We start from the raw sequence: 25,558 nt of genomic DNA, 5'->3' as shown, positions 1-25,558 counted from the left end.
TCTATTAAAAAAAAAAAAAGTTAATTGTATTGCCACACAGTACACACGAAGTACGTGTGCCCAACTTGTGCTATAATAGCAATCCATCTACATTAAGTACCGTTTCCATTAATACAGTGCCTGTTGTAAAGGAGCGCTGAAATAAATGGAAAACCTTCTGCTGAGCTCAGTGAGCCCTGGATTGCAGTCTCAGAGCTATCATTTTTCTGCTGGAGGCAATAAATTAGCCCAGTAATGATTTGTCATAATTTTGAGAGTTTGTCATGGGAAGAACTTCAGCATTACAAAGAAAGAAAATTGATCTGAGATGTAATGAAGTGCCCTACTACTCTAAGATGCTAGGTCCAAATTTCCTCCACCAAGCAACCAAAATGTGCGTATTTCCTCATTTGTTTTAGTTTTTCTTTCACGATACCTCACATTCTGATGAGAAATGGACGGTGTCTCCAATCTCTACAATTACATGGTCCTTTACACACATTCTGGTTTTTTGACCTGATCTCCCAGGTACCTTTTTAGTAGCAAACACAGATTCTGAGAATTTCAGTGTTTTCTGTTTATTGGATAGTGATGCAGGCTAGATGAAGTGGACTTCTTCATCCAAGCCTTTTGTCCTCTCCAATTCACTCATAGCCTTAGCCAGTCATTCACAGTCCTGAACCAACATCTTGGATGGCTTCAAATCCTCAAGGAGCTTTGCCAAATGGGGAAAATGCTGCCAGGAAAGGAACTTCTGTGACAAATTTCATCTTCTAGACAACAATGACCACTTCATCCTTCATGTAGGTGTCAAGCTGCAGAATTGATGTTCTTGTTTCCTAGATAAGCGTGTAAGTAAAGAGCCCATCTAAACAAACGTACTATTTTACTGACAGCAATGTCAAGAAGATCAATTTATCTGGCTGCAAAATATGCTCCTTGCCATGCTACTACAGTTGTGAAAACACAAGAACGTACTGATAAGGGGGTTTAGAAATCACCTTAATAGTTCCTGTGACACACTCTGATTGGATTTACGTTCATCAGCAAATCCAAGAAAACAATTTGATAATTTTAGCACAAAGCAGACAAAGAAGGATTTGCTAAGCTGCTTAGAGCCCCAGCTCTGAAATGCTGGAAAGGTTCAGACTGATGTACATTCACAAGATAGGCGCCATGGATGGACTAGATCAGACATGAACCGCGTTTTGAATCTTTGAAGCCAGCTTATGATCAAGAATGTATCTCATTCTGCAGCAAAATTTAGCAAGGGAAATATTTTATCAATCTGACAAAGGGAAGAATCAATATTGTTTCATTATATCATTATTTTAAGCAGCTTCTCAACACTATTAAGACACAGGTATGTAAGATCTTTAATAATGTGAACAGCATAACTATGTTACATGCATAAATTTAAGCAAAGATTAATATAAACTGACTTGCCTTTAGCTATTATTCAAATCACTAAGCTGATGGATAAAATTCCTTAATGAAAATAAATATATTATTTTCTTGATTTTTTTTTAAACCTAAAGCATTTTAACAGCTGTCTAAAAGCCTCTACTGTGTTTACAATACAATTTGCATATGTAATTGCCACATGCATTTACTCAAGCTGTTGGATCTGCTACTGTAAGGGGTGTGGATTCAGGAATCCGAATGTTCCCATGTTTATATGTTTAGTCCCATATTCCTAGAATGTGATTTTGCATAATGGTCATAAGGAAACAAGCAAGCACAATGTAACAGCATTAGCTTAAGCTATTTTTGTTGCCTTCTTGTTTTACTTTATGGATGAAAAATTAATATAAATTTCAGTCAGTTGAATATGATAATAATAGATCATTTTGGATATACCACACCTCTCTGATTCTCACCAAGGTCTTTCTTTACATAGCAGATAAAAATTTCATTCCTATCTGTGTTCTGCAGTCTCAAACCTGATAATCCAATTAACAGTTACTGAAGTAGGAGAATTGTTCTTGTTAATCTTTATTATACCTTTGTAGTTTCTTTATTTGCCTTCCTGAGGAGAATGAACCTTTTAGCAGCTGCACTGATGCATTTCTCAGCATGAAAGTTAGTATGTATTCAATCACATTGGTCTTAGTAAATCAATGAATTTTATAAATGCATTTAGCTTAAAATAACTACTTGTTATAAGCTGATACTGAATGACTATATGTACATGAAGGTATGGCTTAATATTTACTAGTAAACTTGATTTTTTTTTTAACACCAAGAGTCTTTTAATTTATGCTATAGTAAAACTATATCATACATTGATATCTAACAGAAGAATGTCAGCAGTCCTATTGCTTTCATTAGGGAAAAACAATAATTAAAGCCACGTTAGACATATCTGCACAGAATGGCTATTCTAAGTCTATGTGAGCTCAGAAGACAAAACACATTCAACATCTTAAAATTGAGTCCTTGACAGCCTAGACCCATTATCAGGAAAAAAAACCAAAAAACAAAAAACCCCCCAAAAACCCAAAAAAACCAACCAAGCATCATGTAATATTTATTTAGCATTAAATTTAGATTATTTTACATTCAGATATTTAAATGGCAAATTTCCATGTTAGTAATTTCAACGCGTGGCTCAGGGGCTGGTGCCATCGGAGGAATTTTGGTTTTTTTGATCATGGGGAGGTTTACATGGCACCGGGCCTGCTGGTGACAGACGGAGTCCAGCTGTCTCACAGGGGAAAAAGGATCATGGCTCATGAATTGGCAGGGCTCATTGAGAGGGCTTTAAACTAGGTTCGAAGGGGGAAGGGGATAAAACCAGGCTCGCTAGAGATGAGCCGAGGGGTGGCGTGCCGATGCCAGGGGAGAAATCGATAGCCCAGCTCAAGTGCATATACACCAATGCACGCAGCATGGGCGGCAAACAGGAGGAGCTGGAAGCCATTGTGCAGCGGGAGAGATATGACTTAGTCGCCCTCACAGAAACATGGTGGGGTGACTCTCATGACTGGAGTGCTGCAATGGATGGCTACAGGCTCTTCAGAAGGGACAGGCGAGGAAGGAGAGGTGGTGGGGTGGCCCTGTATGTTAGGGAGTGTTTTGATTGTATAGAGCTCAACGATTGTGATGATGGTATGGTTGAGTGTCTATGGGTAAGGATGAGGGGGAAGGCCAACGAGGCAGATATCCTGCTGGGAGTCTGTTATAGACCACCCAACCAGGATGAAGGGGCGGATGAAGCATTCTATAAGCGGCTGGCAGAAGTCTCTCAATCGCTAGCCCTTGTTCTCGTGGGGGACTTCAACTTCCCAGACATCTGCTGGAAATACAACATCACAGAGAGGAAGCAGTCTAGCAGGTTCTTGGGGTGTGTGGAAGACAACTTCCTGACACAGCTGGTAAGGGAGCCTACCAGGGGAGGTGCCTCGCTCGACCTGCTGTTTACAAACAGAGAAGGACTGGTGGGAGATGTGGTGGTCGGAGGCTGTCTTGGGCTTAGCGACCATGAAATGATAGAATTCTCGCTTCTTGGTGAAGTAAGGAGGGGGGGCAGCAAAACCACAACCACGGACTTCTGGAGGGCGGACTTTGGCCTGTTCAGGACGTTGGTTGAGAGAGTCCCTTGGGAGACGGTCCTGAAGGGCAAAGGGGTCCAGGAAGGCTGGACGATCTTCAAGAAGAAAGCCTTAAAGGCGCAGGAGCAGGCTGTCCCTGTACGCTGTAAGAAGAATGGGCGGGGAAGACGACCGGCCTGGCTGAACGGGGAGCTTTTGCTGGGACTCAGGAAAAAAAGGAGAGTTTACCGCTTGTGGAAGAAGGGGCAGGCGACTCAAGAAGAGTACAGGGATCTCGTTAGGTCGTGCAGAGAAGAAATGAGAAAGGCAAAAGCCCAGCTAGAACGCAATCTGGCCGCTGTCGTTAGAGACAACAAAAAAAGTTTTTACAAATATATTAATGACAAGAAGAGAGCCAAGGAGAATCTCCATCCTTTATTGGATGTAGGGGGGAATATTGTCACTGAGGATGAGGAAAAGGCTGAGGTACTCAATGCCTTCTTTGCCTCAGTCTTTAACAGGCAGACCAGTTATCCTCAGGGTACTCGGCCCCCCGAGCTGGAAGATGGGGACGGCGAGCAGGATGAACCCCCCGTAATCCAAGAGGAAGCAGTCAATGACCTGCTATGCCACCTGGACACTCACAAGTCTATGGGGCCGGATGGGATCCACCTGAGACTGCTGAGGGAGCTGGAGGAGGTGCTCGCCAAGCCGCTCTCCATCATTTATCAGCAGTCCTGGTTAACGGGGGAGGTCCCGGACGGCTGGAGGCTTGCCAATGTGACACCCATCTACAAGAAGGGCCAGAAGGAGGATCCGGGGAACTACAGGCCTGTCAGCCTGACCTCGGTGCCGGGGAAGATTATGGAGCGGTTCATCTTGAGGGCGCTCACAGGGCATGAGCGGGACAACCAGGGGATCAGGCCCAGCCAGCACAGATTCATGAAAGGCAGGTCCTGCTTGACCAACCTGATCTCCTTCTATGACCAGGTGACCCGCCTAGTGGATGAGGGAAAGGCTGTGGATGTGGTCTACCTGGACTTCAGCAAGGCCTTTGACACCGTCTCCCACAGCATTCTCCTCGACAAGCTGGCGGCTCACGGCTTAGACAGGTGTGCTCTGCGCTGGGTCAAAAACTGGCTGGACGGCCGGGCCCAGAGAGTTGTGGTGAATGGAGTTCAATCCAGTTGGCGGCCGGTCACGAGCGGTGTTCCCCAGGGCTCAGTACTGGGGCCGGTCTTGTTCAATATCTTTATCGATGATCTGGATGAGGGGATTGAGTGCACCCTCAGTAAGTTTGCAGACGACACCAAGTTGGGCGGGAGCGTTGATCTGCTCGAGGGTAGGAAGGCTCTGCAGAGGGACCTGGACAGGCTGGATCGATGGGCCGAGGCCAACTGTATGAGATTCAACAAGGCCAAGTGCCGGGTCCTGCACTTCGGCCACAACAACCCCATGCAGCGCTACAGGCTTGGGGAAGAGTGGCTGGAAATCTGCCCAGCAGAGAAGGACCTGGGGGTGTTGGTCGACAGCCGGCTGAACATGAGCCGGCAGTGTGCCCAGGCGGCCAAGAAGGCCAATGGCATCCTGGCCTGTATCAGAAATAGTGTGGCCAGCAGGAGTAGGGAAGTGATCGTGCCCCTGTACTCGGCACTGGTGAGGCCGCACCTCGAATACTGTGTTCAGTTTTGGGCCCCTCACTACAAGAAGGACGTTGAGGTGCTGGAGTGTGTCCAGAGAAGGGCAACGAGGCTGGTGAGGGGTCTGGAGAACAAGTCTTATGAGGAGCGGCTGAGGGAACTGGGACTGTTCAGCCTGGAGAAAAGGAGGCTGAGGGGAGACCTCATCGCTCTCTACAACTACCTGAAAGGAGGTTGTAGCGAGGTGGGTGTCAGTCTCTTCTCCCAAGTAACAAGCGATAGGACGAGAGGAAATGGCCTCAAGTTGCGGCAGGGGAGGTTTAGATTGGATGTAAGGAAAAATGTCTTTACTGAAAGAGTGGTTAAACATTGGAACAGGCTGCCCAGGGAAGTGGTGGAGTCCCCATCCCTGGAAGTATTTAAAAGACGAGTAGATGAGGCGCTTAGGGACATGGTTTAGTGGGCATGGTGGTGTTGGGTTGACGGTTGGACTCGATGATCTTAGAGGTCTTTTCCAACCTCAATGATTCTATGATTCTATGATTCTATGATTCTAATTATCATGATATATGTATGAATTGTGCATACAAAAACACAATCTTCACTTCTATAACAAACTTCACAACACTTTCTTTTTTAGACTTGCCTTTCCTCAGCTCCCACTGGCCTTTCCTAAGAAACATAGGGTATTCAGGATTTCAAATGAGAGGATTTCAGCATTCAAACTTCAGATGAGAGTTTTCTTGATTCTAACATTACTTTAAGGCATACAGTTGCTCTTAACTTGAGTACAACCTCAATCACACCTTGTTTAGGACAAAGGAAGCACAGACCTTTCAGATATATTTTGTAGGTATTACACCAGTCCTGCTATCACCACTTATTCAGACAAGTAGCATCACTAAGGCAGTTAGCCTTAGTGATGGTTTGATCTGAAGCCTAAATATACAGAAAACGTACATAAGGAAACACTGTAAGATAAACATATAGAAATGACTAAAATTAACTCTCATCTGCCATGCATGTCATCTGTGGGAAATTACAGAAGTTTATTGTGATATTGTCATTATAGCAGCAATGATGCCTTGAAAGACTCAACATTCACTCCTGCATGACAAATCAATACCACCGGTCAACTCTGAATAACCTAGTCATGATGTGCCTGATGAATATAGATGACAGTTAGACAGCTATGATATCAGGTGCCTATAAGAGCAATTCATTAATAGAAAAAATGCATTATCAACAGTAACCTGTTATATGTTGAACAGCAAAGCACCAAACATTTCTCAACTACAAGCATTAGTATTTGCAAAAAAAAAAAAAAAAAACACTGGTTGCCCTATGTATTCCTCTTCATGTATAGTTGTCTGCAAATAGCTGGGAATTAACTTTTCTAGCACCTTAACATTTCAGATTTAAAATAAAAACATTAAAACAGAACGTATCTATATAGATTTGGATGTAAAATGATCTGAGACTTTCCCCAATTATTACTGTGTAAGTAATACTTCTACCTACTTTCTGAATTGTGTGACAAAGCTGTGAGGTTTGACCAAGCCAGCCTCTCTGGCACAAGGCAACATGCCAGAGGAGGTGACGTCTTTAATTTGTCCTCTCTGACACAAGGCAATGTGCCAAAGAGGACAAATTTAAGACAACACCCCCTCATGCCTATCAATGAGGTACACTGAGCATAGCATCCTCTCTCCCTCTCTCCCTCCCCCAAGAGACTTCCCAGTCAAACATTAAACCTTAATAATACTCCTTGGGTGAAAAATAGATGGTTTATCAACCGTAACAGATTACACAGCAAAGGGGAGCAGAACAACTGCTGGATTTATCCAAGCTTTACCTGAATATCCATAGTACATCAAGTGGCAAATCTCAGGTTCCTACTTCACACTGGCAATTTTTTTAAATGAAGGTTTTCAGAAAAAAAACAACAAAAAACCAAATATGTATTCCAAATGGCTGAGCTAATATGACCTTATAGATATGGTGACATCCAACCCTATGGATTTGTAAACAAACTACTCTCCCAGTGTGAAAAAGGTGTCCTACCTAGGAGAGAGCAGGGAGAACTCATGGAGGAATGGCATCCACTATAGCTTTGTTTGACCTTTAAGCAGTAAGAACTTGGCTCTTCAGGTCAGAAAAAAAAGGAACGAAGAAGAAACTTAGTGAAGGAAATTAGTTCGGTGTTTCTTGATTTCAAGCTATATTTATATTTTGACATTTCAGGATGAAAAAAGACATGACTGCTTCTGACTTTTTCCTTGGTATCCATGAAAAAAAGTGCCCGAGGCATTGCATTTGCAGTGAATCCTTCTCTATGGCAGTGAGATACAGACGTCAGTTTTGAGTTATACCTGTTTAGTCCTAAAGGATCGTCCTATGCCTTCTTCTAGTAAAATGTGCAAATAAAGTGGCAATTTCTGCTTTTATTACCGATGAATAATCCAACCTGGTCATAGGATTAAATGCTATAGTTTAAAGAAAACATAGTTAAAATATTTACAGCTATATTCCAACTATTTAGAGTTGGAATTTGGATGCCTTCAGCATTCCATAGATGTATTATATTCAGGTCTAGAACTGAAGTGATGGCTTGTTTTACTCTGTAAAACTGAGTTCCATCCAAGAATATTCTAACCCAAGTTAGAATAAAACACCCCCAGCTTAGTACAGTACTACAGTGCAACTCAGAGGAAAAAAAAAGTTTCACACTTTTTGATGACGCAATGAAATAACACATCTTTTCTACTTCTTTTTTGTTACAATTTTATACAAAGATAAGACTGCTCTGGGAAATTATTGGATTACATTAATAAAATCTGTCTCTTGTATCCTTTCTGATCAGCAGCAACCATTTCTGGAACTGAGTGTGTGTCAATCTGCTGTCCTTCAAGGATTTTCTAGCTTCTCTTTGTATTTAAAATAACTTAAAATGAAATCAGAATAAATTCTATTTCTATTATAAATTTTCTTCATGTTTAAATACTGCCAACAGTGCAATTTGAATTAATCTATCCTAATTTAAAGCCTGGTTCTGACGGCTTTCCACAGTTTCTTATTCCAGAAGCAGCTACAGTAAAACCAACAGGAATGTATTTCAAGTTAGATCCCATTTGGTTTACATAAAGCATAATCTGACCTCTAAATATTTATTAATTTCAGCAGATTACACAATCACAATATATTTTTAAGGTGATCTAACCATGATGCTGTGTGGATTTTATGTGTTGTTTTTTTCTGGGTGGTTGTTTTTTGGTTTTGGGTTTGGGGTTTTTTTGTTTGTTTGCTTGCTTAATTAAGAAGTTGATATCACTACTTCAGAAACACATTGTATTGCTCCATTTGAAATATTTTTTCTCAGAGATGTTTTTTATAGCTACACCAACACATTTTTCTCTCTCTAGAAATGGCTTAGCATGTTAGACATATATAAAAAATTACACTTCTTAACAGAACCTGCTAGTAATGATCTTCATATTTTCCAAAATGCACAAAAGTCATGCCACTGCACTGACTAGAGCGCAAATGTTACTTTTAAATGAAGTCCTGCTAAAAACAAACCAGACGCTGATTGACAAAAGCTTATAATAACAATGTAGCACAATGAGACATTTTTGATGGCAATATAGGCAGGAACGCAGTAGAACTGCACATACCCTATGGCTAGAAGCAAATATCACAAGCTGCTCATGACAAATTTTTAATTAACATATTTTGCCTCCTCCAAATAGAGAGGATGGTGTAAATCAAAGCACCTTCTCTGACTTAAAGGGAGTACTGTCAATATGTACTCATATTGATCCTCAGCTGAGGATCTGTGCTCCAGACCTGCATGTTGCACTCTGGGTTTAATAAAAGCGTTGTATGCCTTGGCAAGCAGATCTAATCACAGAGTCCAGTTTGGCTCCACAGAGGCCTGGTTTCCTTAATACACAATGGGTATACATGAATGGTTCCATTTATATACTAATGAACAACAATAATGTGGGGCTATACATGCCCAAGATGAACAGACCTACCAATGTAAAACAGGGCCTAACATCCTGAAATGTATTTATTTCACTGGAACAAAGTCAATACCCAGTGGCTAAGAACTAAGGCTTTATATCTGGACAAAGAAGCACACATAAAGCAGCACAGGCTCCCATTTAGACAACAGTTTACCCACTGTCTTATGCATGTCCCTGTCCCTTTCAGACAGTACATTCCCCAGGAAGAACATTTACCAGCTCTGTAAACCCAGCATCTCACAAGCTAAATCCTCAAAGTCCCTGCATGAAGCAGTTCACCTATAATGAAAACCTGCAGACCTACCTGCAGCGTTCATCACATGCCTTGCCTGCAGTATGGTCAAGGATCATTTACATGCAGAAGGAGAGAACTCCTCCTTCTCCATCATCAGATCTTCTTGGACCCCCACTCTGCATGTCTGACACAGAAACTCTGACTCAGAGAAGGTTGTAGCCAGCCTGCCAGGATAAGCAGAGTTGTTCTTTTGAAGCCCTTGTATCAGGCAGACCAGATGGTAATGGAAACAAAGAAACAGGCCTGGAAGTGATCAAACTCCCAGAGTTTCAGAGAATTTGGAGTCTTTAATACATGGTTTCTGTTTTAGGGAAAGTTTGAGAACGTTTGCAACAAGGACATTCTGTATTAAGTCTTGCAGGTCCATCATGCTGTCCTATCATTCGCCGTAACCTCTACTTCAGCAGAGTAAGAAGGGTGGTGATACTGTAACGGCACTGCAGACTGTACAAATATGACCAGCTCTAGACTACAGTTTTGCCAGAATAAAGAGTAATGGGTGCTTGCTAATGCCGCGATGTCAGCAAAAGAAAAGAGGGAATTAATTTAATGTAGCATCTAGGGATGTACTATACTTAGAGCAGCTTCATCCATACCTTAGGACTCTGCCAACACAGGTATGCTCTCTTTTTTGTAGCATTTCAGCTGCTGTCATCTGCTAGTGTAGACGAAAGTAATCCTATGAGAATTAGCCCTGTGACACTACTGATCCATGCTAGGGGGGTTTGTTTGGTTGGTTTTTTTGTTTTTAAGCCGTGGACATTTGCGTACAACTACTAGGTTATCAGTGTTGACCACTGGTCCCATAAGGACCCACAAATACAACCTTCAAGAAGAAAACAACTGAGAAGAAGAAACTGAGCAAAGGATTTCAAATGTAATCTGTTAATCTCCCATACCCCAGGCAAATTAACTACCATCTTTGCCTTTGTTTTTCCTGTCTACTACAGGGGGTTAAAAATAGATGACTAAAATACTTAGCTCCTTAGTAAGCAGTAGAATTCAGTTTAACGTGTCCTGTAGGGCTGTGACATTAGCATGTCTAATTACATGGGCACAACATGAAATTCTAATGACACAGTATAAAATGGATCTGGAGACAGGTACATAAACATCCATGGCTAATGAGGCTATGTTTACGCTAGCATTTTTGTTCACAGCAGGAGTGAAGTTTTCTGCCACACCACTCATCATATTTAACTTTATGTTGTGGAGCAATCTGTAAATACATGAACTGGACTCAACTGAAGATGTGCTCCAGATGTGCACCTGAAGTGCTCTGACTGACAGTGAGCGGTCCATGGGACCAAACAGAACATAGTCCAAATTAAACCCCTGATATCTGGCTAGGAAATCAGACTAAGAGACTGGCAAACCCCCCCCCCCCATTCTCAGCTACACTAATAACATTAAGCTAATAACTTCTGGCTGCATCCTTATTTACCAAATTTCATATATTTACTCTACTCTCTCTTTCTGACACTTTTAGCACCAGCTGGTGCTTGCCTTCTCCAGCTTTCTGTATACCATCATTGATCTGACACCCATAAAAAAAATTCACCTCCTGATCTCAGTGTTACATGTTCCAAACCAAGGGAACACAGTGAAGGAGTATGAGAAAGGAGACTTCTAGGAAGTCAGAGCTCAGCTCTAACACTGGCACCATAAGCATTTCTCATCACTGCAGGATGACAGGAGATGAACACAACAGTGCCAGGTCAGTACATTACATGAGTTGTGGTCTATATTAATCTACAAAGCCAATCTGAACAGAGAGGGGCTTGAACTAAACTAAATGCAGTCCTTGCCCCAGTAACCAGCATCTGAGATAGCAACAACATCCTGAACACATCTACATAGCAGAGTTTGGCATTTACAATATGTGATTCCGGATTTGCACAGAAAGTAGCTAGAGCAACTGGAGGGCAGTCCTCAAGACCTAAGACATCTGGCTGCATCTTCCAGAGGTTACTATAAAGAGGAACCAAAATCCTTAGGAACAATTATTCCTGCTGGAATAATTAACACCCTGAGACATGCAGTTCTCTTCTTTCCCTGAATATTTGCACAGAAAAACTAGCAATCCTACCAAATGATTCTTCAGAAAATAATTACCACACTTGCCAGGAACTTGCCTGAATTCAAGTTGTCAGTATTTGTCCTTAAGGAAGTGGCTTAGACAGACAAGGCTTTTCTGAACTAATTTAAAGGCATCAAGGCTTGTAAATGGCCTCTTAAAAGACTTCCTAAGACTTCCTTTTTTTTTTTTTTAATTTTAAAAGATTTCACAAATAGCTAAAAGAAATAGAAGGGGAAAAAAATTTTTTTAAAAAATTATTCCTGTAACTACTGCTTCTGCCTTTCCTCTTTTCATAGTATTACACTCTTACAACCTTCCATTCCAGCTTTTTCTAATTTAGGCCTTAAACTTGCAACAAGCTCCCCTTGGAGCCCTGTGGAAGACTGTGTGGTTGTACACACATGAAACGGATTGTGCAACAAGACCTTGTAGTGAGACAGTGACTCATTTTGTGTGCGTACCATGCCCAGTGCAACCGGGTCCTAACACTGCTCCTCTCCGGGAGCAATACAATGAATAGACTAAGCATAACTCAACGAGGTGAGGGTGAAGCGATGTTGTTGTATGGGCAGTGGTGGCAACCACAGAGGTAACACCAACAGGGGGGAGGAGAGAGAACCAGGATTACCTGCTGTGCCTGCTGCAGCAGCTCCATTCGCTCGTGCAAGATCTGGCTGTCAAACTCACGGCTCTGCCTCAGGATCTGCCGCCGCACCTTCTCCACTGCAGCTCGCAAATCCTCCCTCTGGGCTTCGGTCAGCGACTCGCTTGCCCGCCTTCCTGGATCCTGCTGCAGGGCATTATACAGCGTGGCTTCCAGCTCCTGGATTTTCTAATGCAACCCAAATCACATACAGACAGGCTGCCATTTGAATCTGACAAGCAAACGACCCACCAACAGCTAGAGGAGAAAGCTAGCAATCGAAGCCTTAGGCAGGAGGGAAGGATGGACACAGACAGGTAGACAGAAAGCAGCAGTCGTGAGCAGTGAGGAGCATTCCACACAGAGTGCATGTAGCCTCCCGGCACTGACTTACACCCAGGCAATGCTTCCCATTCTAGTAAATGATTGATTTCTTCTGTTTAAGAATGATTCAGATGATAGGTCTGTGTTCAATATGTAACAAAACCCTAACCTCTGACGCTCATCATTACAAAATTAATGCTAACTAACAGATTCCCTTCAACTGCAACTGAATTGTTAAGCCATCCTATAAAATAAAAAGCCCACAGGAAGAACTGTGGCCACAGACATCTTACTGTCTCCCTCTCTCTGGCCCTGCTGTCCTGCCATCCGTTGCTCAAAATCTACGTCACTGGCTTAGTTCCAAGTTGCCATAAGCAATGAAGACAGGAACACTTGTATGCTTGCATACACTAATCCCTCATCAGTCTCTTGCCATTTGCCAGATTCCTAACCAGATTCTCATGCATTGACCAAAACTGCAGTACTTTGCAAAGCAGAGAGCACAGGAGAACTTTATATTCATATGGAGAACTGTATTCCCAAGAGTAAAGAAAGAAAGGAATCATGGCAGTGTTTTGCTGATTACTGGGGTTAGTATGATCCTATTAAAAACCAGCATCCAGACTGACAATATTTGGATCAAGAGCATCTGACAACATCCCTTTAGCCCTCATAACACCTTTGTGAGGTAGGTAATTCTATCCATATTAGTGATGCATAAACAGCTGCACAGAGAGGTTAAATGGCTTGCCCAAGGTCACACTGCTAGAAATAGAGCCTGCTTGCTTTTACCTCTGTTATCTGCTCTGAGCACTAGACCTCGCTTCTTTTCTGAAAACATTTTCCCCATAAGAAATATTTACAATGTATAAATAATTCTTCAGGCCATTGTATTTTGATTCCCTGAAGTCTCACTATTAACAAAGTTGGGTGTGCAGTTTTACCAATTCCTAGCTAATTCCTAACTGTTGCTTAGCCTGCGGGAAGGCAAGGTTGCAGCTTCCCTTTTGAAAACTAGAAAAGGTAAGGTTGGATAGGACAGCACAGGAAGGAATCGTGTAGGAAGAACAGGCATTCCCAACTTGGGATAGGTTAGCAGCAGAAATATTTACAAATGCTTAGGAAAAAGCAAAATTGGAAAAGTTCTAAAGTAATTTCTGGTGTATTTTACCAGTGATAATTTTGTGCACACATAGACCAGCTCTTCCCATTCTAGATGTACTAACAAGATGGTCACATATTTTAGAAAAAAAAATGCAATGCAAAAACATTACACTTCTAAATACTATAATCCATTTCCTAAGTCTCCATTTAAGTAGTATTTGATTTCCTAGTCTGGCAGAAAAATAAATCAATTAAAAAAGAACCCTATTTATAATTAAAAGAAAAAAAACCCACCTATATTTTATCAAATTCGTTCAAACATGAAAATTTAATGACTGATCTTTTCCTACCATGTATGCCTGGTCCAGAGCTTGCTTCCTGTAGTCGAGTTCTTCCTCTAAATAACCCTTCTGTTTACTGAACAGGTCCTGAGCAATAATAAAAACAAGGGAGTGATTGTTCTTTATCCTAATTCATGAAGAATCATAAATGCCATCATTTTTATGTGAGCTTTCCACTTGAAAGCAAACGACCACATTCATCCTAAGGATATTTAGAATATCAATTTTACAATATTAGCACTTAAAATACGTGTATCTCATTAACGAGTTGTACCTACAAAGTATAGACCTCTACACCAGTGTACAAACCTGCCTTGACCTGACAGAAGTGCACACAAGGGCTGAAAGGTGAATGGGAGTGTGCATGCATGTGGTCCAATAGTCATTACTTCACAGAGTGGGCCAAGGGAGGAAAGAGAAACACAAGTGAGGGCACTTTACTGCTTCTCTGAAACTATCCAATGTGCACCCTTAAGGAAATCATGGGGAAACAATAATCTGTGTTGTCTAGCCTGTTCTTCTAGGCAGAAAGCCAGAACATGCAGGGCCCTAGCTGGGTTCTGCAGCAACATTCCCTGATGCATGACTGAAGCAGAAGTAAAAGGTCAGTTCTCAACTTGTAAAGGTAGGAAGCCAATTTGAAATGGGTAAAGTGATGCCCAGAGAGGTTAAGTGACTTTAGCTGAAGAGCTGAAGAAGTTTTCAACATACCTAGGATTTACAGGGATTTTTTGGTTTTGTTTTTAAAATGAAACTCACCAACTTTCACAGAAGCAAAACCTTGCAGTTGCAACACAGGCTGGGAATTCAGTGGAACTCCGTATCCAAAAGCATGACGTTGCAGGAAAATTGTGGACATTTGAGTGGTTGCCTGAACAGTCAAGTGGGAACTGACTGGTGACAGTGCTTTTGCAAAACATGCCTTTAGAGTGTTTTGGATGATAGTAAGTAGAAGATAAAATAGTTACTTGATTTTATTAGCTTTCTTTTAAGGCAGGTTGTCATGCTCAAAAAAGAAGTAGTAGTCCAGAAAGCAGAGAGGCCCTTTGATTGAATTTAATATTTTTCATCATTCTTTTTTCTATTCAACAAACTCTTGCATTTCCTCAACATATAGAATAAAGGCCAAATTAAATATATAGGATTCTTAAGATGATTGTAGCTTTTATTAACAGTATAAAAAAAAAAATCAAATGTTGCTGGTCTGGTTAGTTTTATTGGATATGAGATTGCCCCAAAGTCACTTATTTGGCCAAATTTTACCTTCAGACATATATGTGGATTTCCAACAGTTTTTCTGTCCGCTGTCAGTGTAGCACTGGCATTGAAATTGCCTAAGCATGAACCATGATGATGAATTCTCACTCCAAACATCTGGTTTAAAACAAATCCATTTTGATCAGCAAATTAATGCTTGGGAGGGGTTCAGACCATAAAATGACTATAGATGATCTCCCACTTGTTAAGAGCAGCTTATAATTGGTGAGAGCAGCAACACACAAGACCAGTATTAGAGGACTCAGAGGAATAAGTTGCTATTTGTTTGCTGTATAAGAACTATAATATTATTCACGTTTTTTGTAAACTTGGAGTTCTTTTAATTGCCTATGAATTAATATTGAAAGTAGAACCAAAGTTTAAGTCAGGCTTTGATCTTGGGGCTGGAATTCAGTTACCCACAGATGGGCATCTATTGCTATTATAGCCATTTTAGGGTATGCTACTTCAGCTGCTAGTCCAGAAGGGCAGGGGTCTCCAACAGGTCCTGTAGGACATATTTCTCAGCCCTTTGTGGACATCTCCAGAACTCTGAAGAATATAATATGGCATTAGACACCATGTTTATGCAAGTGAATCCCACCTTGACTACCCACGTGGCATTATTTTCTTATGTGGATTAAAGCAACAGCTACATGGCTGTTGTAAAAGATGCAATACCAGCGTGCACTGTGTAACGCATAGTAAAGGACAGGCCTGGTCCTAATGTGCTTACAAGTGGCTGGCACCAGAGAAGTAGGCTGACTTGCCCAAGACTATACAGAGGGTCAGAGCTACCAACAGATCCCAGAATAGCAATGCAGCTGCCCTGATCATGCTACTTCTCCAAAAGCTGTTGTAAAAGCTGGCCACAAAAAGCAAGAGGGAAGAAAACAAGAACAGGATCTCAAACTCTTAACATGGGTTCCAAAGACAACTAAACCAGAGCTCAGCCCTTCTGATAATGAATATTATTTCTAAACTCATTTCACAATTGAGTCAATCACTGGCAATGCAGTCTCTCAGATTGCTATGCTAAACAGATACAGGGCTCTCCAGAGTAAGCTTGGAGGAGCTCGCCAAGCCAGTCTCCATCATTTATCAGCGGTCCTGGTTAACGGGGGAGGTCCTGGATGACTGGAGGCTTGCCAATGTGACGCCCATCTACAAGAAGGGCCGGAAGGAGGATCCGGGGAACTACAGGCCTGTCAGCCTGACCTCGGTGCCGGGGAAGATTATGGAGCGGTTCATCTTGAGGGCGCTCACAAGGCACGTGTGGGACAACCAGGGGATCAGGCCCAGCCAGCACAGATTCATGAAAGGCAGGTCCTGCTTGACCAACCTGATCTTCTATGACCAGGTGACCCGTCTAGTGGATGAGGGAAAGGCTATGGATGTGCTCTACCAGGACTTCAGTAAGGCCTTTGACATTGTCTCCCACAGCATTCTCCTAGAGAAGCTGGCGGCTCACGGCTTAGACAGGTGTGCTCTGCGCTGGGTCAAAAACTGGCTGGATGGCCGGGCCCAGAGAGTTGTGGTGAATGGAGTTCAATCCAGTTGGCGGCCGGTCACGAGCGGTGTTCCCCAGGGCTCAGTACTGGGGCCGGTCTTGTTCAATATCTTTATCGATGATCTGGATGAGGGGATTGAGTGCACCCTCAGTAAGTTTGCAGACGACACCAAGTTGGGCGGGAGCGTTGATCTGCTCGAGGGTAGGAAGGCTCTGCAGAGGGACCTGGACAGGCTGGATCGATGGGCCGAGGCCAACTGTATGAGGTTCAACAAGGCCAAGTGCCGGGTCCTGCACTTCGGCCACAACAACCCCATGCAGCGCTACAGGCTTGGGGAAGAGTGGCTGGAAAGCTGCCTGTCAGAAAAGGACCTGGGGGTGCTGGTTGACAGCTGGCTGAACATGAGCCGGCAGTGTGCCCAGGCGGCCAAGAAGGCCAATGGCATCCTGGCCTGTATCAGAAATAGTGTGGCCAGCAGGAGTAGGGAAGTGATCGTGCCCCTGTACTCGGCACTGGTGAGGCCGCACCTCGAATACTGTGTTCAGTTTTGGGCCCCTCACTACAAGAAGGACGTTGAGGTGCTGGAGCGTGTCCAGAGAAGGGCAACGAAGCCGGTGAGGGGTCTGGAGAACAAGTCTGATGAGGAGCGGCTGAGGGAACTGGGACTGTTCAGCCTGGAGAAAAGGAGGCTGAGGGGAGACCTCATCGCTCTCTACAACTACCTGAAAGGAGGTTGTAGTGAGGTGGGTGTCGTTCTCTTCTCCCAAGTAACAAGCGATAGGACGAGAGGAAATGGCCTCAAGTTGCGGCAGGGGAGGTTTAGATTGAACGTGAGGAAAAATGTCTTTACTGAAAGAGTGGTTAAACATTGGAACAGGCTGCCCAGGGAAGTGGTTGAGTCCCCATCCCTGGAGGTATTTAAAAGACGTGTAGATGAGGCGCTTAGGGACATGGTTTAGTGGGCATGGTGGTGTTGGGTTGACGGTTGGACTCGATGATCTTAGAGGTCTTTTCCAACCTTAATGATTCTATGATTCTAAGTCTTGAAAACATCACAAATAAGTGGGAAGATAGTAAACCAAGTTAGAAAGAAACTATCATTTTCCAGTTCCTTTTATAAAAGAATCTAGTATTTGTGGGCACTTTCCCTCTCCAAAACCTTTGCGTTTTTCCATAACAAGTTAAAAATAATTGTCGAAAGGATCATACCTGTGTTAAAGTACAACCAGTATGATAGGCTACTCTCAACAGAGAACACAGTCTGAGCACTTCTTTTTTTGATTGTGGCCCAAATACACACTTCTTCAGTGGCCCTGGGCAAATCGCTTAACCTCCCTGTCTCAGTTTCCCATTCTTTAAGATGAATGTAATGCTGTTTAGTTATCTACCTGTAAAAGGTGTGGCGAGGATTAATCAGTGTTTGTAAAGCCATTTGAAGATGAGAAGCACAGCATGCACGGTAAACCAATAAAACCACTCATTCCAAAACTCTTTGTTCAACATATTGAAAAATAAGGTCAGTATAGCACTGAGTTTGTTATGCAAGACAGAACTGCTTTTGAGAAAACATTCTGTCTTTAAGCATGAAGACCTTGGGGCAAGAAAGGTCATCTGGAGTAAGAGGTCTTTACAACTTGTCCAGAAGCTGAATACCAGAGAGCAAAGGAATATCCTTGACAATTCTATTAACATGACCCCAAGATTAAAAAGACGATGCTGTTGCCAGACAAATTAATAAACAGAGAAAGCACAAAGACAATTTCACACTTTTTGGTTAATACGCTCTGTAAAGTTATGCCTTTGTGTCCTAATTTGTGTATCTTTTGCTATTTTTTTCTGTATAGCTTTGACAGTTCCCTCCCACCCCAAAGAATACAAGCAATAAGTTATTCTAGAAACCTCGTGCCAATTTTACCATGAAGCAATTGTTAAGCAGAGAAAGGCAGCAAATCAACCTGTGATGAAGTCTATACACGTTCCCTTGAGATGAGTTTTGCCTAAATGAATTATATTTTTAGTTACTGTTCCTTACCTTTTCATTCTCCAGGTCTAACATCTTCTGTGTCAGTGCAGCTTCTGTCCCCTCTATCTGTTTTAACCACTACATGAACATAGCAGTGTGAGGAGGAAAAAATAAAAAATGATAAAAACAGAGCTTTTGAAAAATTTGCACTGAACATTTTGCAAGTTTGTTGCCAACACTCCCAGGCATATTATTCCCCTCACTGTCTATTCACTTTGAAGTTACACATGAACAAGGTTGTGAAAACACAGGCAGAATGAAGGACTGTAGAAACATACTAAAGACTAACAAGCGGAGGCTGTTTTCCTACAATAACTTAAAGGGTTTTCCCCCTGTAAAGTTCAAGATACAAAATAGACTTGGGTGAAGAATGCAAAATTAACCTGATTGTTTGCAACTTGATATACCCAATGCTGGTTGGCCTGATTTGCAAAACCATCATATGATTTCAGGGCACCAGTCCTGCATTTTTCCAGATGGCAATCTAAACAAAAGGCAAGGTGGCAAACTCGATCCTTTATTTTGCACAGTTTGCTGCACCCTTCGTGGGAAAAGGCTCACTTCTAAAACATTGGTAATGTAGAGGGAACAATAAAACCGACAGACAGATGGAAGTTCATGCAGTTGCTATGATGAATCCTTTACCATTCTGGTGATAAAGAATCAGAATTAGGAAGAATGGCCATTGCATTCCAAAGGTAAAATTACATATTGTAATAGCTAAATGCATGGATAGAATTACTTGTGCTTAATTACTAACCATCACCAGGATTATATTAATATTCAGTATTTAAGTTTATTGGAATGGATGGGAATGCTCAGTTCTGAATTGTTCTATTTCATTTCCTTATTGGTCTACAAAAAGGATCAATGACTAGCTTACAGAGAGTATAGTTTAGACTAATGCTTCTTTTTGTAGCACCAGCTCCCATTAAGACCAACTGTAGCTTTGCCACTGATAATTATCACTTTCCTCAAATGCTTTGCTTACTAACACTAGATTACTCCTATTTAATTCTTTTGGTAAGCATTACACATCAACTTTTTTTAATTTAGGGTTTTGGTGAATTCATTGGGGCTCAGACTCAGAGGAATTAATGACATATCCATTTTTTTCCAAAGATTTAGACAGGAAATCTGCAAACATAAGTTTACAAACAAGCAAAATGTGAATTCATTACTTCATCCTTTGGACCTTCCACTATTTAAGAGACCAGTGGATAAAAATGTAAACTTGTTTTATCTGTTTAGTAGGTTTAGCTTTGTACAGAACTGAAACAAGTGAACAGGAACACCATATTCCCCAGTGATTCTATTTTCATCATCTTTGTTTTCTTCATTTCGAAGGTGACAGACTGAAGATATTCCTAAGGAAAGTCTCACCGCTGATAAAGCATTCGGCAAGACAGTGAGCATTCTGAACCCTTGAAATCAATAGAAATGGAAAGTCCTCAGCATCTCTCACAGCTACCCTCAATATTTGCAAATGAAGGGTTATTTGCAAAAATTAGAGGTCTAATTTTTTTGAAGGTATGAATGATATGCAAAACTAAATGCTGATTCTGATCTTCCTATACCTGTAAGCCTTTCTGGAACCAAGAGGCACAGAAGAGACAACCATGTATTTAGGAGTCATAATCAGTTGTAGCATTCAAAATAAGCTTCTGGAATTGTGCCAGCAGAACCCAGAAACTTTCCTTGCTTCATTTCCAAAAGATCACTTATAGTGGCTGAGTATAATAGATTTGACCTAAATAAACACTGAGTGTGATTAATTAGCACGTGAATATAACTAGCACAAGAGCTGTGACTGAGTACCATTTCTCTACCAAAAGATCCCATTACGAGATGATTATATATGATAGTTTCTTGTAATTAAGCAACTATAGGAATGCATATGGGAAGCTGTCTGGCCCTTATTTAGAGGGACATCGAGATGGTTACATTACGCTGGAGAAGGCAGTGGAGTTGCTTTAAATTTCCTTTAATCTAAATTCAGTATATGCACCCAATAGAACTTATGTTAAAACAATCATCCAGTCTTACTTATCAGATTTTGCCTGACGACGTCTGTGCTGTAAAACACAGTATTATGAAACTTGGTATCGTGTTTGTTTTGTTAAGGACAGCATAAGACTAATTTCTGTTATTCTTTGTCTTTGTAAACTTTGGACATGGATAGTGCCTTCTGTTACTGAGAAAACCAGAGTCACTTGATTAGCCTGTACCTCAAATGTGCACCATGAAAAAGAGGAAAAGGTTTCATGCTTCCCAGAGTACCCTCTTGATTCAATTTGCTATCAGCTTGTACTTGTTAGATTACTGTGAGGCACTTCACTAAAATCACATAAAATGGATAGGGTCCATAGGTAACATGAACTATTTTCATCTCATTCTTTAAATCCAGTCCATTTACCTATACAAGATAAAACTAAAATCTCCATCTTTCTGATGGAGTGTTCAATTTCTGTAATAACCAGATTATCTGATAAGACCACAAAAAAAATCCGTTAAGGCAAACTAGGAACTTTTGTCAAAAAAAAGAAAAAAAATATGTGAAATGAAATTATAGACCAACTTTAGCATAAATAAATAAAGTCTCCATTGTAATTGTATGTTTCTATTCATTTAAGGAATTATTTCAGTTGACAAAGCTTCCAATCCCTTATTGCTGTGATCAGTTGCTAATGGAAATAATTTATAGATAACAAAATGTATGTTCTATTCTGCACCACTCTGACACAAATTAAACAAACTCCCTAATTCCAGTGGCACTTTCTGCACAAGCATTAATTTACTTGAGCAATAATAACCCAATCCAGTCCCTAAAGTCTGTCCGGTTTGGCTCTTTATCATGGCCTTGTGTACTGGGGTTCTTCCGCTTTCCTTATTGGATGTAAAGTGTTATGGTCATCACCTCCTCTTTTTAATGCTATAATGCAATGAAAAGCATGGGGATTTTAGCACTTTTCCTCATTTTTATTTTGCTTGTAGAATCACTCACTTAAATCAATGATTATTAAATTACCTAATTTAGACTATCTACATTAAGATATTTAGATAAGTAGATTATCAAAATTATATCAATTAAAGCAATTATTACAAAATGCTCAAATTTTAATTTTAATGTTCTGATTCTGAATTTCAAAAATGCATCTAGGAAAGATTTAATAGAAACCTATGAAAAGGACGCATAAAGCTTCTTCAGAAAAAAAGGCGAGTCTTTCTTAGTTCTAAATGTCATCTTTATTCATATACAGATTATATTCTCTGTGTAATTGGAGAAGTAAAGAACTAGTCATGCAGAACTGAGTGACCTGACTGATTACCTATCTTGTACAAACTACTTTTTCGCTACCTGTGCCCACTAACTCACAGAGGAAAGGACCACAGACCACTCGGAGCTTTTCCAGTCATACACAGAAATGAGCCCACAATGGACCATGGTGGTACGACTTACAGAGGACTTCACAGCACCCTGTTCCCAGAGAGCTGAGAACACTGGCACTTCTGAGAATGAAGTCTCTTTTGTTCAGTGGCTTTTTAGTACTATATTCTAAGGGAATATCTCCAAAATATGTTTTTATTTTTAAATTTGGTTTATTTTGAAAGTTTGATTTTACCTCAAGACATCACAATTCCAACAGTCATGTAAGGATGAATACATGCTCCAATCCAGACGACCTGAACAGAAAAGCCATGCTTCCCTGGCAAAGTTATGTGATATCTTAGAAGACATGGTCAGTCTTTAGGCAGAGAAAAATCTTTACTGAATTCTACCTTTTCACAGAGGGAAAGCACAGTCCCAGCTTGAATTATTGCAACCTGTTCTTCATTTCTCAAATTCTAAAATACAAAAAGATGCATTTTAAATTGGATTGGAAATCCATCCTTTAACACATGCAATAAATTTTAACTGTACTTTAAAGAGTAAATCAGCTATAACATTTAGGATTTTATAAACATGACCAGAAAGGATCCCATGATTGAAAGTATTAACAGCTAAACCAAGGGTACTTAGTCTCCACTCTATTTCAGTACACCATTCCCACAACACTTTTGCAATAGTTCATTATTCAATGAAAATTAAGTGGTTTCTGTCAGGGATTTTGAAATTTCTTTTTTTTTTCTAGCCAGAAAAATGCCAATTCACTGGACTATAGCCTTGCAGCAAGTGAATCTCCCCCTCATGCACTTCAGAGCTAGACTTCCCATTAATGAAAACAATGCAAAGAAAGTGCAAGTACCATAGAAACCTCCACAGAACTTTCAACATAAAAAGTAAATTTAGAGCTTAAAACTAGTATTATAAAGACCACAGACTGTTAAAGCTACCTATGAACTGGACACAGCTTCATGAATATTTGTGCCCCAACTGCATGACCAGGATTTTATACTGTATATGGCAATACAGGGGAAGAAAGGGAACCAGTTATCCTTGCCCTTTCTCCCAGAAAATCCACTCCTGGCAGAGGCATCCTTCACAGTAGCAGGTGCTACTATTACTACTCAAGAGGAAAAATTCAGGAATAATTTGGTCTGGCTTTGACTTCCTTATTTTTCTCCTCTAGTCTGTTTTATATCTTTTCCCTCTGCCTACTACAGCGCCTTTTTTCCATGTCATTCAGCCAAGATCAAATCCTGTCTTGAGAAAATACACTTTTCACTAGCATCAGTTTAACGGAAAGATTTTCTTTTAAGTTTGTAAAAGTAATACCTAACCATTCATATTGTTCATACAAATATAGACATATAAAAATCACCCTGTGCATTTTCTTGAATGTTATTTTCTGCTGTGGCAAAAAAACCCCCTGCTTTCAAATAACCGTAAAACTAGAGGTATAATTGAAATGAAAAATTTGTTACCCCATTATCTCCAAGAATATCTAGCTTCTTCATAAGTTCAGATATATTCACGTCCTGAAAAAGATGTTCAACACTTATTTTTTATAAAGTAGGTGAGAAACAGTTTTTATATGCTACATTTTATGTACCCTTTATTCACTTCTGCATGCAAAAAGACTTGAAATGTAAATAAGTGAAACATTAGTTTTGCATCACAATTACAAAAGTGTTACTGATACTTTCAGAGACAAATCCAAATGTCACTCTTGATTATAGCAAGCAACCTGGATGTCTGTTTATGAGGGCAGAATGTTCCGGTACCATTTACACTTATCATCCTGCTGATGTATGCAGATGAAAGATCAAAACTGATGAACAGGCTTAAAGGACTGTTTTTTCCTGTTTGTTTGGAGTGGAGCATCAAGCACAGCAAGGTACAGAAGTTAAAAGGACAGAGAGCATGAACAAAATAATTGCTAAGAAGATTTGTTGGGTGGTTTGGTTTTTATTTTCTTTGTTAAACAAAAAAGTGGAGATTCGAATCAGCCTTACAGTGGCAGAAGGGAGTATGCACGGTGCACTGAACATGCTCCTCCAAACACTATCAGCTCATAACCTTTGTGAGTAGAAAGCCACGTTTCTCTGCCAGTCAGCCCCCAGATCCACAAAAAGCAGTGAACAAACCATCCTTATTAAGGCCTGGTCACTGAAATCAAGAAAAACACTCCTCTGATACAAAAAGAGAGAGGAATAAATTCACACGATGTCTATTTTACAAAGTGCCAGGGACCATTCATAGGCCCCAGAACTCTATTTTCTACGTTAAAAAGTTGTTGAAAAGGTTCATGGAACTGTTTAACCTGCGCTAATCACATCCTCCTGAACTATCCAAAGTGTGGTCCACAAGTTAACGCGGACCAGGGATCATTCCCATTGACAGCTTGTATGCAGCCATGCTATTTGAAGGTAGGAAGGCTTGAGAGCATGGGCAAAGACCAGTTCATGTTAGTCCAAAATGCTTAATGCACATGCATAAAGTAAGACTGCCTTGTTAAATGCTGGCACCCTCAACTTCTACTCATGTTCAGCACTTCAGAAGAGGCCAACATTTCAGAGGGCTGTGTCTTGGCTCACTAGTTTCATTACTTACAGTACGTAACATGCTGTTTTGCATCTATGTGTTGTGCAACTGCATTATGTCGGTAGTCAGGATGATCAATCTTTAATTTTTTTTAAAGCTAAATTAGCTATGCTTGTAAATTACATAGCTACACCGGAATATATTTGCTCATTATTCTGTCCCTATCAGACTGCAGTGAGGAAGGCTCAATAAGAAATGAAAGATTTCCTGAAGACTAGACACAGATGTGGGAGAGAATCTACAAATTAGTCCATCCTGGCTCCAAAAAGGAATAATGTGTTGTGTTCAAGTTGGTCTATCCTGAGAAGTCCCCTCCCTCTCTTCCCTCTCTTCCCAAACACCTCAGCAGTGTCTTCAAATGTTACATCAGCTATCAAACAGTGCACATCAGTAATTTTAGAATGGTGCGGAGCTTAATACACACTTGTGTTTGGATCCGTCTTAAAAACAAAACTATTGATTATGATCAGCATTGACAATGTTGAATGGAAGTTTCTTTAGCTGATCAGTTACACTGAATTCCATTCTTCACTAGTAAGACATGCAAGTTCTTGCACCTATTGAGCCAGAAATACTCATTCTAATTCATTTATTTCCATGTGAAGCATATAGGAAGATTTAGAAACCAAATCAGATTTTGCATCATTCTGGAATCTAATTTTCTACTGATGGCTAACAATTTCAAAAGACACTGAAAACATATAAAAAGTCAACAATTTCAGTATGCCCGTATTAGGTGACTGCCCCTGCTTCCAGGTAAGTGAACTGAAAGGCAGATTGAAAAAAAACACCTCTGTTTAGGAATGCAACAGAA

The 25,558-nt window shown here is 40.8% G+C and overlaps 1 protein-coding gene across 5 annotated transcripts in view; it reads right to left on the bottom strand.

The window, feature by feature from the left end:
• JAKMIP1 (janus kinase and microtubule interacting protein 1) overlaps positions 1 to 25,558 on the bottom strand; it is a 178,211-nt gene that overhangs the window by 15,449 nt on the left and 137,204 nt on the right. For all 5 annotated transcript variants that reach the window (XM_076335917.1, XM_076335913.1, XM_076335915.1 and 2 more), the window contains 5 exons: positions 23,625 to 23,678; positions 22,539 to 22,604; positions 18,768 to 18,836; positions 13,977 to 14,054; positions 12,184 to 12,387 (listed from right to left, as the gene is read on the bottom strand). In XM_076335917.1, the coding sequence (XP_076192032.1) occupies positions 12,184 to 12,387; positions 13,977 to 14,054; positions 18,768 to 18,836; positions 22,539 to 22,604; positions 23,625 to 23,678 (471 nt within the window). The remainder of the gene's footprint in view (positions 1 to 12,183; positions 12,388 to 13,976; positions 14,055 to 18,767; positions 18,837 to 22,538; positions 22,605 to 23,624; positions 23,679 to 25,558) is intronic.

This window comes from Aptenodytes patagonicus, chromosome 4 (assembly GCF_965638725.1).
Source record: "Aptenodytes patagonicus chromosome 4, bAptPat1.pri.cur, whole genome shotgun sequence".
NCBI lineage: Eukaryota > Metazoa > Chordata > Aves > Sphenisciformes > Spheniscidae > Aptenodytes > Aptenodytes patagonicus.
The sequence above is the reverse complement of the archived record's forward strand: the minus strand, read 5'-3'. Positions and strand labels throughout refer to the sequence as shown.